General features: G+C 46.5%; 3 protein-coding genes across 3 annotated transcripts; 1 reads left to right on the top strand and 2 right to left on the bottom strand.

Annotated features, from left to right (window-relative positions):
- Positions 1–4,570: 4,570 nt before the first annotated feature.
- Positions 4,571–7,702, bottom strand: PtA15_1A737 (uncharacterized protein; the record flags this gene model as incomplete). Its single annotated transcript, XM_053165795.1, has 10 exons — positions 4,571–4,830; positions 4,902–5,012; positions 5,086–5,268; positions 5,343–5,739; positions 5,835–6,170; positions 6,261–6,580; positions 6,668–7,121; positions 7,204–7,312; positions 7,409–7,515; positions 7,631–7,702. 10 exons carry the CDS (start codon positions 7,700–7,702, stop codon positions 4,571–4,573), a joined length of 2,349 nt encoding a protein of 782 aa, XP_053016951.1.
- Positions 7,703–10,393: 2,691 nt separating this feature from the next.
- On the bottom strand, positions 10,394–11,308 carry PtA15_1A738 (uncharacterized protein; the record flags this gene model as incomplete). Its single annotated transcript, XM_053165796.1, has 1 exon — positions 10,394–11,308. The coding sequence occupies one exon, from the start codon at positions 11,306–11,308 to the stop codon at positions 10,394–10,396; it is 915 nt and encodes a 304-aa protein (XP_053016952.1).
- Positions 11,309–13,944: 2,636 nt separating this feature from the next.
- PtA15_1A739 (uncharacterized protein) lies at positions 13,945–14,270 on the top strand (the record flags this gene model as incomplete). Its single annotated transcript, XM_053165797.1, has 2 exons — positions 13,945–14,046; positions 14,154–14,270. The coding sequence occupies 2 exons, from the start codon at positions 13,945–13,947 to the stop codon at positions 14,268–14,270; spliced, it is 219 nt and encodes a 72-aa protein (XP_053016953.1).
- Positions 14,271–16,247: the final 1,977 nt, after the last annotated feature.

Genomic DNA, 16,247 nt, shown 5'->3' on the forward strand with positions numbered 1-16,247 from the left:
TATCTTTGTGTATTTGAGCAGTGAGATCATGGATGGAAAGACAAAATATTAGGTTGAAGAACTTCTTAATCATTTCAAAGCTAATAGAACCTTTGGTTAATGTGTCTAGAAAATCTTGATGATTTTTTTCAAGCCACATCTTGAGCAAATTCCAAACAGTTGCCATAATGACATTAATACCATGTAACCTTTTATAATTACCTTTTAGAATTTTCCTCAGTTTTTCAATTCTCTCATTAGTTTGATCTTGATTTGTGCATATTTCCTCCAATGTTAAAAAGGCCTGTTCCATTTCTGAAGCTACATTATTAGCATGATGTGATCTGGGAATGATTGTGCTGATCATCTCTACATAGAGAAGGTATGTAGTAGTAATTTTTTGAACCATAAATGTTGGACTATAAATGATTCCTGGGATTTTATTTTCAAATTGAGGATTCTTTTGTCCAAACCAGTGTGCATACCAATCATTTTGACTTCTAAAAAGTACTTGCTGAGCTTGCCACAAAGAAATGTATGGTTTCCTTTCTGAATTTTTACGTGAATGTTCAGCTATTGCTTTAGCAGCAATTTCACGGAAGATGCAACAATAATTTTGATGCTTGAAATTCTCCTCTGCAATAACCAACTTTCTCTCTGAATTTCCTTGTGATGGAAGTGATTTGATGAGATCCCTAATACCAGCAGCCTCTGGTGAATCTACATTGATGAGGAGATCCCAATCAAAATTCAGTTTATTGGACAGTCTGAATTTCTTTCTTATCAAATTTTGACTGGGTATGTCAATTTCATCATTCTTTAAAAAATTTCTGGAATTTGGAAACAACCTTTCATTATCAGCGGACACCTGCACTAAATTGTTGGAATTGTTTGAAGTCTTTGGGCTGATTTACTTTTCATAAAAATCAATGGGAGCTCTCTTTGCTTGACCAAGGTTTCTCAATAAAATATGAGATGTTCCATGCTCTCCATCAATCATGTCCTCTTCAATTTGAAAAGTAAGACCCTCAATGGAAAGACGGAATATAAGATTGAAAAATTTCTTCATTGTTCCAAGACTGATAGATAAATTTGATAACTTATCCAAAATATCTTGACGATTACCTCTAATCCAAATATTCAAATAATTCCAAACAGCTGCCATCAAATCATTTACCCCATGTAACCTCTTGGCTTTTTTTGTTGATTTCTCTTTGTAGTTTTTCTCATTTATCTCATTCATTTTTTCATCTTCATTTATTATTTCTTCCAAAACAATAAGGGCCCTTTCTAGCTCCAAGGCTAAATTTTTACCATACTCTGATCTAGGTATGATTGTACTGATCATCTCCACATAGAACAGGTATATTACAGTGATTTTCTTGAAAATGGCCTTGGGACTATCTATGATTCCTTTGCTACATATTTCATTTATAGAATTTGTTGGCCCAAGCCAATGTGCATACCAACTCTGCTGACTGTTGCAAAGTATTTCTTGAGCCTGCCACAATGAAATGCATGGTCTTTCTTCTGAATTGCTGTTGTGAGGAAATTTAGTAAATGTATGGGCAACAATTTGACAGATTACATGGCCATATTCTGCATTTTCAAAAGTTTCTTCTGTCATAACCAATTTACCATCTGTAGATCCTTTTTGTGTAAAACGTTGTATTAAATTCACAATTTCATTCCCCAGAGTTAATTTTGCATTCTTGAAAATATTGCAATCAAAAATAAGTTTTTTATCCAAGTTGAATTTATTCCTGATTGTATTTTGACTGGGGATGTAATTTTCATTATTCAAAAAAAAGTTTCTGTACTTGAGGAGGGATTCTCCATTATCTTTGCAAACAAGCTCTGGATTTATGTGTTTTTTTGAATGATCTGCCTTGAGGTTTTTGTCATAAGTACAAATGGCACCCCTTTTTTCTTGACCAAGCTGGCTTAATACTTCAGAATGAAGACCAATATTTTGAGCACTGGAGTAGTCCCTAGAATTAGCTGGGTTTTCAAATGAATATTTTGGAAATACAGGATTAAATCCAACATTGATCAAATCAAACCAAGAAGAAGTGGGATCCTGTGAAGTATTGATTTTCATTTCTGATTTAGAAGAGCCAATAGCATCTTGGGGTGCTGAATCCATACCACTTGGGAGGATATATTGAGCTCCAATTTTTTGATGAAACAATTCATTGGATGTAGTGGAAGAAGGGATGAAATGCCCTGCTGCACTTGCTAAACATGCATTACCAGGTTCAAGCAAATTAGCATAAGCTGAGATGTTTTCAAAATCACACCACGTTTTCAGACTCTTGGGTAAGCCTCCTGAAGTTTCTCCAAGTTCATCTACTTTGCGCTTAAGATACACATTCTGGTTCCAATGAGAATCTGAATTCTCTCCAAGGGGAAAATGAAGTTGTTGATTGAGATCTTCTGATGCAAATTCTTTGACTATGTTGGGTTGAATATCCAGTAAATTGGCACCTCCTTGATAAACTGGAGCTCCAATATGATTTAAAGGTGGATGAAGGCTAGGATAACTTTCAAAATACCCAGGAACTCCAGAAGTAGAAGGAATATCATTAAAAACATATCCAAAAGACTCTTTTCCCTTAAAGCTGTCAAAAGGTGGATTGTAAGAAAAGTTGTCAGCCAATCCAACAGTGGAAATTGAGTGGTCTATTTCATTGGCTTTAGGAGATTCACTATTCCAATAAAAAGATGCCAGATGATTGACATCTGATTCTTCAGTTGCATAACAGTTGGCAATCAAGGAAAATAACACAGGGAGATATTCAAATCTTCTTGGCATAGTTGTGAGATGAAATTTGTTCAAAAATAGAGTGATTTTGAACACACATCCCAACTCTCCTGATCAGATATCTCCATGCCAATTTGAATTGTTTCGTTCACTATCATGTTTCTGTGCCTGCAATGCTGTATATGATATCATTGGTAGACATTTCCCTTTCAGTATACAACATGTATGGTCCTGTAAACGTTTTAGTCATTTTTTGTACCAATGATGTTGTTTGTTTTAGCTAGAGGCTGAGGTGGCTGCAACACTGTACACCATACATTAGAGATGAGGGGTCCCAAGGAGGGTTACAGAGAATTGGGGTCCACGCCAAAGGCAAACAGGCCCAGTTGGCGCTCTGGGGGGAGTACGCGGGGCCGCTGGTCATGCTCTCGGCGCCACAGTTGTTGTGGGAATGGTCACGGAGGCCGCTCACTGATCAGCAGGTACTGGCGGGTACCCGCAAAAAATATCCGGGTACCCGCCCAGGCGTGTCCGGGTCTGGGTCCGGGTGTCTGTTTTGGGCAAAAAAAACAGGCGGTACCTGGACCGCGTTGTGGGTACCCGGATCTACTCTACCATACATTCAGGCACCAGTGTACATAGGTTACCCCTCCCCCCCACCCCCACCCCATTTAAGGTCATTTGCCAGCTAACACTAAACCTCTCCACCGCTTTACTCCCTATACCTGGTGCCTTTGTAAATCAATCTCCCCCCTCAGCCCTATCCCCCCAACCTGCAGTATTTTGTCATCAATTACAGCCATTCCGAAAAAGCTTGGCTTCTTTGGAGGGAAGTTCCAACAACAAGGTTGGACAGGTGGATATCCATCCCCACAAGTGCAGTCGCTTACAGGATGCTACCAGCCAAGCCATTTGGTAGCAAAAAAAAAAAAATGCTGGCCGCGGGGAGGACCGGCATCCTGACACCTGGGTGCGTCCATCATGATGGCAGTCTGGGGTAAAAATTCAAGGATTCCACTTCTGGAATCAAAAAAGTTGAAATTTTTGCATGCATAAATTCAACAAACTTTGTTTGAATCTGCTCATGTAATCATTTGCTTTCCCAGCCAACAAAGGTTTATGACTTCATGACTTCACATTTATGCATGCATAAATTTCTCAACAAAAAAAAAAACAGCTGAACCATCGCTTCATGAAAAATGGATTGGACGAGTACTACTGAGGGCAAAGTTGGTAAAAAACCATGAAAAGAAAGCTGAGATTGCAGGCTACAAGTCTGTCTACTCTGCTTTGTTAAATCTACTCTGTTTTGTTAAATGAAATACAACACTTATAAAAACATTTTGACAAGAAAACAGGTGTTTTATACTAGAAAATCTCAGGGCCAATGATGTGACATTAGAGGCAAGCCTCTCCTTCGGACACGCTTCGCGCCTCGATTAGTCAGTCTCGCGACTTTCGGGGCACAGCCTTAGTCTCGTCCTCTCCCTCTCCTCTCACACACACACACATGCGCACACACACGAACACCAAAAAAAGGCGGAAAGAACCGAACGATTTCTTCAAAAAATGTATATATCTAGACGAGTAAAAGTGGCGAAGAACGGAGCGATGAGGGGGGGACGCAATACATAAGAACATTAAAGAAACACACATCAGGTCTCGGCGGGGCGGCCACAAACAATGCAGAGTACTGAGAAAGCAGACAATTTTTTCTTTTTCTTCAAAACAATCATTCTCTCTTATAATATATGCAACACAATCTTCATTTTGGGGTTTGCTTGTTTTGTAATGTGAGAGGTACGACGGTCCCGAGAGACGGGCCGATTACTTTTTAGATTTGCCCATCAAGTTGAGTGCGGACCCAGCCTTGAACCACTCGATCTGACCCTGGTTGAAGGTATGAGTGAGCGGGATCTTGTCGACCGAGCCGTCTTTATGTTTGGCGATCATCGTGACCTTGCTGCCCTCCTTGAGGCCGGTGATCCCCTGGAGGTCGATCCGGTCGTCCGGCTGCACTTTCTCGTAGTCCGCTGGGTTCTCGAAGTTCAACGGGAGCATGCCTTGCTTCTTCAAGTTCGTCTCGTCTGCAATCCACATAGAACCGATCAATCCTTCCCCCATCCCAATAAAAACTCTCAACTAGTAGATCACTCACGGATACGGGCAAATGACCGGGTGATCACAGCCACACCACCCATGAATCGGGGCTCGAGTGCGGCATGTTCACGGGACGATCCTTCACCGTAGTTTTGGTCGCCGACGACGCCTAAGAGAAAGAAGGCAAAATCAACAACTGCCTCGCCAGCAAGCGACTGTCTTCGGATATGAAAGAGACGTACACCAAGGAATGTCATGGTCGCGGTAGTAGGCCGCGACTTCGGGCACGCCGCCCCACTTGCCAGTCTCTTGGTTCAAGACCTCGTTCGGCTTGCCGTTTGCCTCGTTGATCGCCCCGATCAACATGTTCTGGGAGATGTTTTCAAGGTGACCTCGGTACTTCAACCATGGTCCACCAGCAGAAACTAAAGACACGATGTTAGGCGTTAACAAAGCTGGCCCGGCAACTCAATAAGGGAGATAGAGAAAGATACGCAACTGTGGTCGGTAGTGCATTTGCCAGATGCCTTGATCAAGACTGGCATGTTGGCGGGGTCCTTACCGTCCCAAGCCTTGAACGGTTTTAGGACTTGAAGTCGATCACTCGAGGGTGATACCGCAACCTGGACTGATTGGCGGTCTGCGGGCGGGGATTGGTAGGTGTTCTCTCCTGGGTCGTAGCCTCGGGGAGGCAATTCCTTTCCACTTGGGTCGGAGAATCGGAACTCCTTTCCATCCTTGCCTTTCAACGTATCCTTCATCGGGTTGAAAGTCAAGTCTCCAGCGAAGGCCATCGCAGTGACCAGGTCTGGTGAGGCTACAAACGCGTGAGTGGACGGATTCGCATCGTTTCGCCCGGTGAAGTTTCGGTTGTAGGATGTGATGATGGAGTTAACCTGGTGGGGGGTAATATGAGATGAGCTTCGGTCCCGATACGACATTTCCAATTTGCTATTCAGAAAGGAAAAAGAGAGAGAGAGAGAAAACATACGTCGCCCTTCTTGACATCTTGTCGATCCCATTGACCAATGCAAGGTCCGCAAGCATTAGCTAGTACCAAGCCGCCGACGTTTTCCAAGACTTCCATTTGGCCGTCACGGGCGATCGTTGCACGGATCTGTTCGGAGCCGGGAGTGATGGTGAACTTCGACTTGACGTTCAAGCCGTGGTCGTGTGCTTCCTTGGCAATCGAGGCCGCTCGGGACATGTCCTCGTAAGAGGAATTGGTGCAAGAGCCGATCAGAGCAACCTTCAATTCCTTAGGCCAGCCCTTTTCTTCAACTGTCTTGGCAAACGCGGATAGAGGCGTGGCAAGATCAGGTGTGTACTGCAGATGGAAAAAAAAAAAACACGAGCAGACGTGGACGCCGATCATCAGCAAAGCGACGGATTCAAGCAGGGATTAGAGGAAACATACCGGCCCGTTGATGTGAGGTTCTAATTCATTCAAGTTGATTTCAATCATTTCGTCGTATTCAGCTCCCTCGTCACTCTGCAAGTTGTGCTTGAACTGATCGGCGTATTTGGCGATGTTGCTACGCTTGGTAGCGTTCAGGTAATCGGCCATGCGGCGGTTGTAGGGGAACATTGAGGTGGTGGCGCCAATCTCGGCACCCATGTTGCAAATCGTGCCCATTCCGGTGGCTGATAAGGATTCGACACCCGGTCCGAAATACTCGACGATCGCCCCAGTTCCACCCTTGACGGTCAGGATGCCGGCAACCTTGAGAATGACATCTACATTGATTAAGCAAGCATTCGTCAACCGGCTGATGGTCACCATCCATCCACCTCCAAGTAAGATAGAATCGCGCGATGACTGACCTTTGGGGCTTGTCCAGCCAGAGATTTTTCCAGTCAACTTGACACCGATCACTTTGGGACATTTCAACTCCCAAGGCAAGTTGGCCATGACATCGACGGCATCAGCGCCACCGACACCGACGGCGATCATGCCCAATCCACCGGCGTTGGGGGTGTGGGAATCGGTACCGATCATCAATCCGCCGGGGAACGCATAGTTTTCGAAGATGATCTGGTGGATGATCCCGGAGCCGGGGCGCCAGAAGCCGATGCCGTACTTGGCCGAGCACGAGGCTAGGAAGTCGTATACCTCCTTGTTTGTCGCCACCGCTCGCGCCAGATCTTTGGTCCCTCCGATCTGCGCCTCGATCAAGTGGTCACAGTGCACCGTTGTCGGCACCGCTACCTCGGGTAAGCCGGCCGTCATGAATTGGAGTAAGGCCATCTGGGCTGTGGCATCTTGACAAGCAACTCGCTAAGAATCTCAACAGGTTTGATCAGCGTGGGCTGTTAAGTAGAAGTGAGATAATGCCAAGAGAAGAAAAAGTTATACTTACGTCTGGGCGCAACTTAAGGTAAGAGGCTCCCCGACGGATGTCTGCCTCTTGCGGATTATCGAGATGTCCGTAGAGGACTTTTTCGGAAAGGGTCAAGGGGCGATTGAGACTGTGATGATGAAGGGATGGGCGCGAGAGGTGGCAGGGATGATGCGCACATTAGATAATTATGAGATAACTGGGATATACAGAGCGGATGACTTACCGTCGACGGACGACTTGAAGGTTGTCCTCGATACGTTGGTAGTTGATGTATTTCTCCTTTTCGAGGTTTGACATGGAAACCTTTGTGTCTCCGATCTTGGATGCATGCTGCCGAGGTGAGAGGGGTGGATAGATGAGGAAGACGGAAGGAAGTGGTGAGCGACATGGAGTGCGATCATCAGAGTTAATTGGGAGATCGATAGACAGTGGTGGTGTGACTTACGCTTGCATACGATCTGGTGAGCGACTGCAAGACCGGCTTGGAGGACAGTCGACGCACTTGGCAGGTGATCATGTTGGCTGAGGATGCTGAGGGTTTATGAGACAATGAAAGGGGTGGTCAAGGATAAGGTAGCGAGGTAGGAAGAGAGGGAGAAGACTGACGGCTTGTTCAAGAGGGTGGAGTGGTGGATGCCGGGGGGTACGATACGGGAGTATTTAGGCTGGCTATAATTGGTCAACAGCCGATCAGCTGTCACTTGTTACAGGCAAGTCACACAAAAAAATAAAAATAAACAAAACAAAACAGACTCGCTTCTCCGGAAACTTCCTTGCAGAAAGATGCTGTTTGGTTCTCGATCAGCAGAAAGATGGGCGAACGATAGAAAATATTTATAGCCGACACCTCCCCAGCGACCACAGCAGCACCCATGTGAAAAACACCCGGGACCAGCCGGATGACGTCATCCCACCCAGACCAAACGGGCCACTCAAACTGGAGTCATCGAGAGCCACATCAACAATTGTCGGCCAAGAAACCATCGTGCGGTGGAGCTTCAAGGCAGCCCATCATCCACGTTGTTGACTTGATGTTGTCTTCGGCTGGCGACCAGTAAGCACGCTCTTAATCGGGCTGTGCTTCTAACGGAGGGCCCTGGTAGAGCCTGGGCTGGCGCAAAGCACCCTTTGCGCACAACGCAAGTCTACGAGGAACTCTTGACAGAATTGGGCGTGGAGTCCGCGCGGGGACATTAGCCAGCCTAACTAAGCCTCTCGAACGAAGGAAGGAGAGGGTGCTTCACGCCAGCCCAGGCTGTACCAGGGCCCTCCGAAGTGGGGGACTGGTGTTAAGTTAGGAACAGTAGGGACCCTGGGGCCTCTCACTGAGAGTCTTGCTGAGCTCGACGCCATTCAGAGCAGGAGACATCAACGGACAATAGGCACACATGCTCACACATGTTTTGATCTGGCTCATGATTGCCTTACTCAACTCGGCTTGCCAAATTCTTTCATATTCAGTCGGGGAAAAATGAGAACAAAGTTTCTAAGTATGTGGTCGGAGGATTTTATGTGCTCCGAGCAAAAAGAACAAGAAATAAGTTAGTCCCTGTCGGTGGGGAGCTCTTATGCTTGGCACACAGTGAAGCCTTGATAGATATGGAATTCGTAAAAAGGGGAACGGATAGCAATCTTTCTGGGGTGGAAATTTCGGTCGAGGTTTGCGCCCCGGTCATATCAGAGAATCGCCGGTCGAAAAGCTTCACGGTGTTTGTAAGATGTTAGTGATTCATGACAAGAGCTCTCTTAAAAAGGCCAAGCTACGAAGTATGTGAGCTGCTTTTATTCTCTTAACACTCCTCTCCCAATTAATCCTGACCACCAGGTTTCCTATTGGCGTTGATGAAATCCACGCATTGCATTTTCAAATTATTTAGAACTCCAAATGATTTATTGACAGCTGAGGTTTGAAGAATGAACAGTAATTAGTCATGGAATCTTTGTTCTCCAAATTTCAATGCATAGCTGTCTTCTTTCAAAGTGGCCTTAACCCAAAGGACTGGGGCCGGTTGCGATAGCTTAAGACTTGTAGGATTCGTCGCGTATGTGTGGTGGTTGCGTGTTGATCACCAGTTCCTTTGGTACTTATCTAGGTATCATCACTGACCAATCAGATGTAAATTCATCGCCCAACAATCAATAAATTGCTCCATCTATTCTGGGCTTTTGTGAGAACTTCTGATCTCTATAAACTACTCCTCCCCTTATTAATTCTTGTTCTCGGCCCCAATGTTTGGTCTGAAATCAGCAACCATCAAAAGTCTTCAGCACTTCCGAGCACTTGGTTAGTAGTATATAAAAACCGCTTAATTAATTACTTCCCAAAATTTATACAGGAAACCTAAATCATTTGTACGTTGGGTGATGACTCTCTTAGGCACTTAGTGACATGCAATTTCAGCTCCCTGATCCGTTTTTACAACAAGAATGGAGGCAGCAAAAGGAGTGGGATTGGGATGGACCCCCCTTTGGTGGTCTCCTGGGGCAAGACTGTCAGATTCAACATCATTATCTCTGAACATTCTAGAGGAAGCATTTCCAGAACTGCAATTCTCAGAACACAAACCAAAGATGAAATTGTAACGTATCACATGATGATATACCCTCATTTGTCTCTCAATTATTGAATCATGCCACAATGTTGAATTATACTGATTGTTTAGCCAAAGGTAAATCATATATCCAAAGGTGTATTAATGTACCAAGTGTGTGTGTCCTTTCTTCTGAAGAATCTATGAATGAGTTGAGGACAAAAATGATTCTTGGTTCAATGAGAGGGAACCTGGGGAGGTTGCATCCATTTCCATGGGGGGTTTTGTTGAAATTCAGTTGCAGTCCCGCGGCGCAGCTGCCATTTCCCTAGTAAATCATAAAATCATAAAAATATTGGGCCTTGGAAAACGACTCCCAGGCCCTAGGAAAACGACTCCCAGAATTGAGTTACGTCCGTGGGGCCGCGCCCGGCGGTCCTGAAATGGTCGCCTTGACCATCTCCTTGGTCGCGGACTTTTTGGGAGTTGCTCTCCCAATTGCAATGCCACAACTGGGAGTCGCTGAGATAATTTCCTCAACCACATCATTTTATTATTTTTTTATTATTTTTTATTATTTTTGAGAGTCGGCCAACTAAAACAGTCTGTGAGTGTCAGACTTTTGGCAGTCGTCACACCTATTCCTTACCAAATATGTATGTTAAGCCAAAAAGGCACTAAATTTGTGCATGTACCAATAATGAACAAGAGTATCCAATTACTGAGAGAAAGGAAGAAATAACAAGAGATCGATCACAAATAAAGAGAATTATAAACAAAATGAGTGTGATAGCGTAGCCTTTGCGTCGAGCGAATCCTTTGACTGATCTCTTGAGGGAATCAGGATCCGCATAGATACCACCAGGAGGAGGAGGAATGCCTTCATGCGACTCTTGGCCTTTGGAATCGGAGGATTCACTATCTTGATTGTCTTCAGATTCAATCTCGGCCGGTAGATTCTCTGCCGAAATATGGTCAGGTATTGGTATCTCTTTGTGTTGTTCGTCACCAGGCTGAGACTCTAATAAATTCAAAAACTTTGTGATAACCTTGTCTTCTCTAACTAGCTCATCATCGAATTCATCATCATCATCTTCTTTCTCAAGCTCGCCATTTACATCTTCCTCTTTTTCAGTATGTTGGTTGTTTGGGCTTATATTCATTTCTTCTTTAGATTCGGAAAGCTGAAGGAGGAAGGGATCTATGAAATCTTTGATTGGGTTTGGGGCCTTTACAACGTTAGTAGTTGCTGGAATTGCATCAGGAGGAGCTTCGCCGGCGGCAAGAAGGCCAAAAAACATGTTCTTGGAGGCTTGAGCGGCCGAGGAAGCGGCGATCATATCTTTGGTCGCGGTCGGGGGTTTGATGGTTTCAGTAGCTTGATTGGCGGCCGCTTGATTGGCGGCCGGAGGACTTTTGACCACGGTCGGAAGCCCGAAAACCATCTTCTTGCAGGATTGAGCGGCCGCAGTAGCAGCTATCATATCTTTGGCGGCTATCATAACGTTGGCGGTGTCAGGGTCTTGGGCAGTTTTTGCCGCGTTCGAGGAAGCGTGAACGGAGTTCAAAGAGGTGTCAGCCCAATTAGACATGGTGGTTGGAGTGTTGAGGAGTGATCAGATTGAGCCGTTGTGATTTTTTGTATGTTGTGTGGTGTGTACAACTGTTATGGTATTCAAAATTGCATAAGATTTTTTTACATAAAATCATCAACTGCAATTTTGGCTGGGAGATGTCACTTTATGTTTTATGCACACTGACATCTCCCAGCCAAAATTGGTTTATGATTTATGTAAATAGTGACATATGCAATTTTGAATACCATATATGTGCTGGGTTGGTTGATCGCGGTTACGGTGAAGTCCCGGGATTGGTTTGATATCATATGCATGTACACCACAGACGCACTTCCTTGCATCTTTTCCGAACGCCGTTCAAAGTGAAGGAAAATTAACAAAAAAACTTTGATGTGGCCCCACTTGAGGGGATTTTGAATACTCCTCAATTTTTTTCCCAAGAATTGGGAAATAATTTGAGGAATAATTGAGTGAAAACTCAATCCGGCAAATATCCGGAATATCCGCGGGAGTTGCCGGATAAACACCGGTGAAAACCTTATTCAACTGCCATTCAAATAACATTTGATTACCCTCCGGAGGATTTTCGAAGTCTACACAGCGGGGCAGATTGGGCAAAGCCGATGCATCCAGCTGGCATCCCAGCACTCCATGCGCCACGGTGGCGTGACAGGGACCCAGGGCATTACAGGCGCCACTCTGTCATGCTAGGGGGCGCCACCGGGACTGTGGGCATAGGTGGCGCTCCTCGGGCGCCACTGAAATGCCACCAACCTGGGCGCCAGATGGCCACCCCGGTGAGATGCCAGCGTGACGCCCCGGTAGGGGAGGCATCACCGCCGGCTGCCAGGGGGGCGTCCATGCCGGTTGCCTGGCTGACGCAGGGGTCCAGATGGCGCCACTGGTTATGGGCAGCCGCCACTGTGTCCTGGGGTCGCCGGAGCGGCTAGGACACCCAATGGGCTCCCCGTCCAGGTGCAGGCAATCAAAGGGCCCATGAGCCGCAATCCAGTTGGCTTGGTTGCAACAGGCTCGCGTCATGGACAGTGTGGGATGTGTGGGCACTCTACATATTCCGGCAATGCGGCTCAGCTAGGCCCCACTGATGCGGCAAAGCGGGTGCTTGTCTTGCTGTGTGCCAGACCTAACCCTCACCTGGGTATATATATTCATTGAATCATCACCCAGCTCCAAGTTGAAGCTTCCTTTGATCACCCAGCAGCTCTCCCACGTCTCCGCCCCCAATACCCTCCCTTGCCTCTTCATACCTCCGACTTACATAAATATGTAGGTTACTGCACCCCCAAGGGAAGTCCAACAGTCACCATCCCCTCCACAGCCCGCCGTTGTTCACCCCGCCACACCCATGAGCCCACACACTTGCACCCCCAAGGGAAGTCCAACACAGTCACCATCCCCTCCACAGCCCGCCGCTGTTCACCCCGCCACACCCATGAGCCCACCCACTTGACCCTATTCTCTTGGGCAACACACTGATTATTTTTTGCCCACCCTTGATTGCCCAGCAGAACTAGACTTCAAGGAATTTGCACCAAGATTGCGGACATCTGACCACTCTCCCGTCCTCTTCCCCCTCCCTCCCAGAATACTTGTGCAGATGTTAGCTCCCCCCTTCCCTCCCCCTCCACATGTGCCCCTGGTTGTATCTAAGTAGATGTCCCCCTTGCTGTTTAGGAATATCATCACCTCAGATATCCCTCACCATTTTATTGAGGACCCCATTGCCTGTGAGGCCCTTTGGGCAACCCACTGCGTGCCCGATGCCCGCACCACGGTATCACAACGCTGGCCTCCAGGCCGAGTGTTGCTACCCCAGTCAGCTGGTATGACTGCTGTCGCTATCATGCCTGGATGAAGCTCTGGGGCCCAGCCTGCCAACACACACCCACCTCGGCCCCAGGTGCACTGTATCAAGGCCTGTCATCCCAGTGACCCCAGTTGCGCTAGGGCAGCCTCCCGTCCTCGAGCCCGTCTCCCTCGCATCCCCATAGGCGCCGTGAGGTCATCCCCAGACATATGTCCTGAGGATCTCAGCATGGACGCTCGCGGGAAATCCAGCCATGGCGCACTGAGGTCGCCCCCCCTGCGCCTTGGTCGGGTTGGCGCCCATCTGGGCTGACCTAGGTGCGCCACCCAAGATGTTGGCAGGGTGGGGCTGGATGACGCCCTGGTGGCGTGTGGCCCTACGGCGGCATCAGGGCGTCCGACTATTGCGGGGCCCTGCTGGCGTCCGGTCGGCCGCCCTCCTGACATCCCACTTGTCCCGCTGTGTATTCAAATTAATTTTGACTTGTATCGCTATATTTGAACATAATTCAAACAACACCAGCAATATTTGAACACAAATCGAACAACGCCGACATGTCCTATCTCCCCTCAGACATTGCCTCCCTGAACAAAAATTGTGAACTCAGCCTCCCAGCCGCCTCCAACCACCTCATTCCCCTGATAACCATAAACAACACAAAAACCTTGATCAAGGGTCTCGCCAGATACCCTACACTCTCATTCAGCTTGATCAATGTTAAATCCTTGTATCTGAACATCAGGCTCCCCGGTCTTGTTGACTCTGTTTGCTGTGTCAATTCTCTAATCTCTCCAAGCTCCGACGACTCCATCCAAACTCTTGGATGCTTAGGCAAGGACACCCAGTTGTTGGGAGCTCCCAAAACGCTGTCAACGTCTCTCCCGTTCCGATCATCAATGCAGGTGAAGGGGAACACCCCACACAGGTGAGCTTACTGGTCTCTTAATTCCTTGGCATCACCGCCTTTCCTCTGCCGTCACACTGAACCAAGCGTAACTCACCTTATCATTGCTTTTTTGTGACCAATCTCAGGCCTTCTTCAACGTTCACAAGATCTGTTGTAAGCATACCATTGTCCTCCATCCTCTCCCAAGGAATGCTGAGATTGATGCCGAGGTCAACCTAGACCCTCTCAAAGTAGCCTATTAAATAATTATTCCAACGTCTCTCACTCCGTTGGGCATTTTCATGCATGTTGGGCAACTTCTGTCTCATGCGAGTGCTTGATTTCCCTCCCACACCCACCTTCCTTTGGCTTTGCTCATGATCATCCTGCCCCTTTTGCCCAACAGATGTGGTGAGATGATTGATGGACAGGGATTTGATGGCAGAACTTATTTCTCTGCAGAATGCAAATATCACCAACATATTATGTCCAAGTCAGACTGGTGCAACCTCAGCTTGGAAGGCCGGTCCAAGGAAATGCCCCTCTTTAATAAGATGCTGTATACTAACTCTGAATTGGGGGTTTGTCATTGACCCAGGTTATCAACTTCTGAGTTATGGATGCTTGACCACGGTTTTGTTGGCCAAGACAAGTCTGTTGAATTTGCAAAAACTGCAAGCGTCTGGAAGACTAGCAATCCTCTGTTTGGGCCCGCCGGCGTGCAAGCTGCTGTTACTGTTGGACCTGGGCGAGCAGTCATTAGGGGCAAAGGCAGTGGCCGAGCAATACCTTGAGAACCGGCCGCAGGATCAGGAAGGCGAGGCGGAGGAGAAGAAGAAGAAGGCGGAGGAGAGGGGGGGCATTAATGAGTCCATTCAAAATGACCACCCCACTAACCCGCAACCAAATTCATTTATTTCTCCTAAAGAACACCACAACCAGGAGCAAATTCCATGCATGTTGTTTCAATCTTGACATGCAATAATATAACAATAGTGCCCCTTGTAGGGCTCTGAGCCATTTGGATGCTAGCAAGGTAAACAAAGGAATTGCGGAGGGGAGGAGGGTTGGCTGCGAGGGGTCAATTGCCCCGGTTTGCTTCCCAGTCAGTTTGAATTCATTTTGAATTGAGTAGCTTTACAAGGTACATTCAAATTTCAATCGAGTTTGCTTTGATTGAAATCCAAAGGTATCCCAAAGTCAACATTCAAATAGAATTTGAACTCCGCCAGTTTGATTTCTATTGAATGTATTTTGAATATTTCTTAAACAAACTTTGTGTTATATTCAAAGTCTCCACCCAAAGAATATTCGAAGTCATGGGCACATCGGATTACATCCAATGGGCGTTTGAAAGGACTTCAAAAACTCAGTTTGAACTCACTTGGTCAACTAGTTTGACGAAGTTGGCGACGTCCCCTCTTGCTGGCGGGGAGTTCAAACATCTTTTGATTGAACTTCGGAAGGCTTTTGATCTTTTGCGTCCATGGTGTAGTCCGACTCCCACACTGGCAGAGTTTTTAGTTGGCTGACTCTCAAAAATAGTAAAAAATAATAAAAAGATGTAGTTGGGGAAATTATCTCAGGCCCCAATTATAAACACTTTTTTGAGCAGTTGCGCCGGCGGCATTGCAATTGGGAGAACAACTCCCAAAAAGTTTGCAACCAAGGAGATGGTCAAGGCAACCATGTCAGGACCGCCGGGCGCGGTCCCACGGACCAACGCTGTAACCAATAAAATACATGTATCTGTATTTGTCATGTATTGTATCTGATAGGGACCAAAAGTATTGTATCTGTATTGTATCTGTCTTACAGATACAATACACTTTGTATCAAATTCTTGTATTGGAATTTCAGATACAATACATTGTATTGCCTTTCATGTATCTGATTTACTGATACAATACAGATAGGTTACATATACATATTGAAATACCTGCCCTGTCCCCCATCTTTCACAGCCTGGCCACTGAGTCACGGCTGAGTCAATATCCTCTGCGGCGCCGGCAGTCTTCTGAATTCAACTGGAGTCCAATCAACCCTCCTTCCGTCGCTGGGTTTCCGTTCAATCATCATGGCTTGAGCATCTGCATCTCCAGCTGCAAATCGGCCCCCCTCCCAACAATCAACCCGTGCAATCACTCCTGTTTGTTCTGATCCTAACTTCGTCAGACCAAACCAGGATGGCCAAAAATCCCTTGCTCCAACTCCAACTTCAGCTTCTAACCATGCCAAAA

Source organism: Puccinia triticina, chromosome 1A (assembly GCF_026914185.1).
Source record: "Puccinia triticina chromosome 1A, complete sequence".
Lineage (NCBI taxonomy): Eukaryota > Fungi > Basidiomycota > Pucciniomycetes > Pucciniales > Pucciniaceae > Puccinia > Puccinia triticina.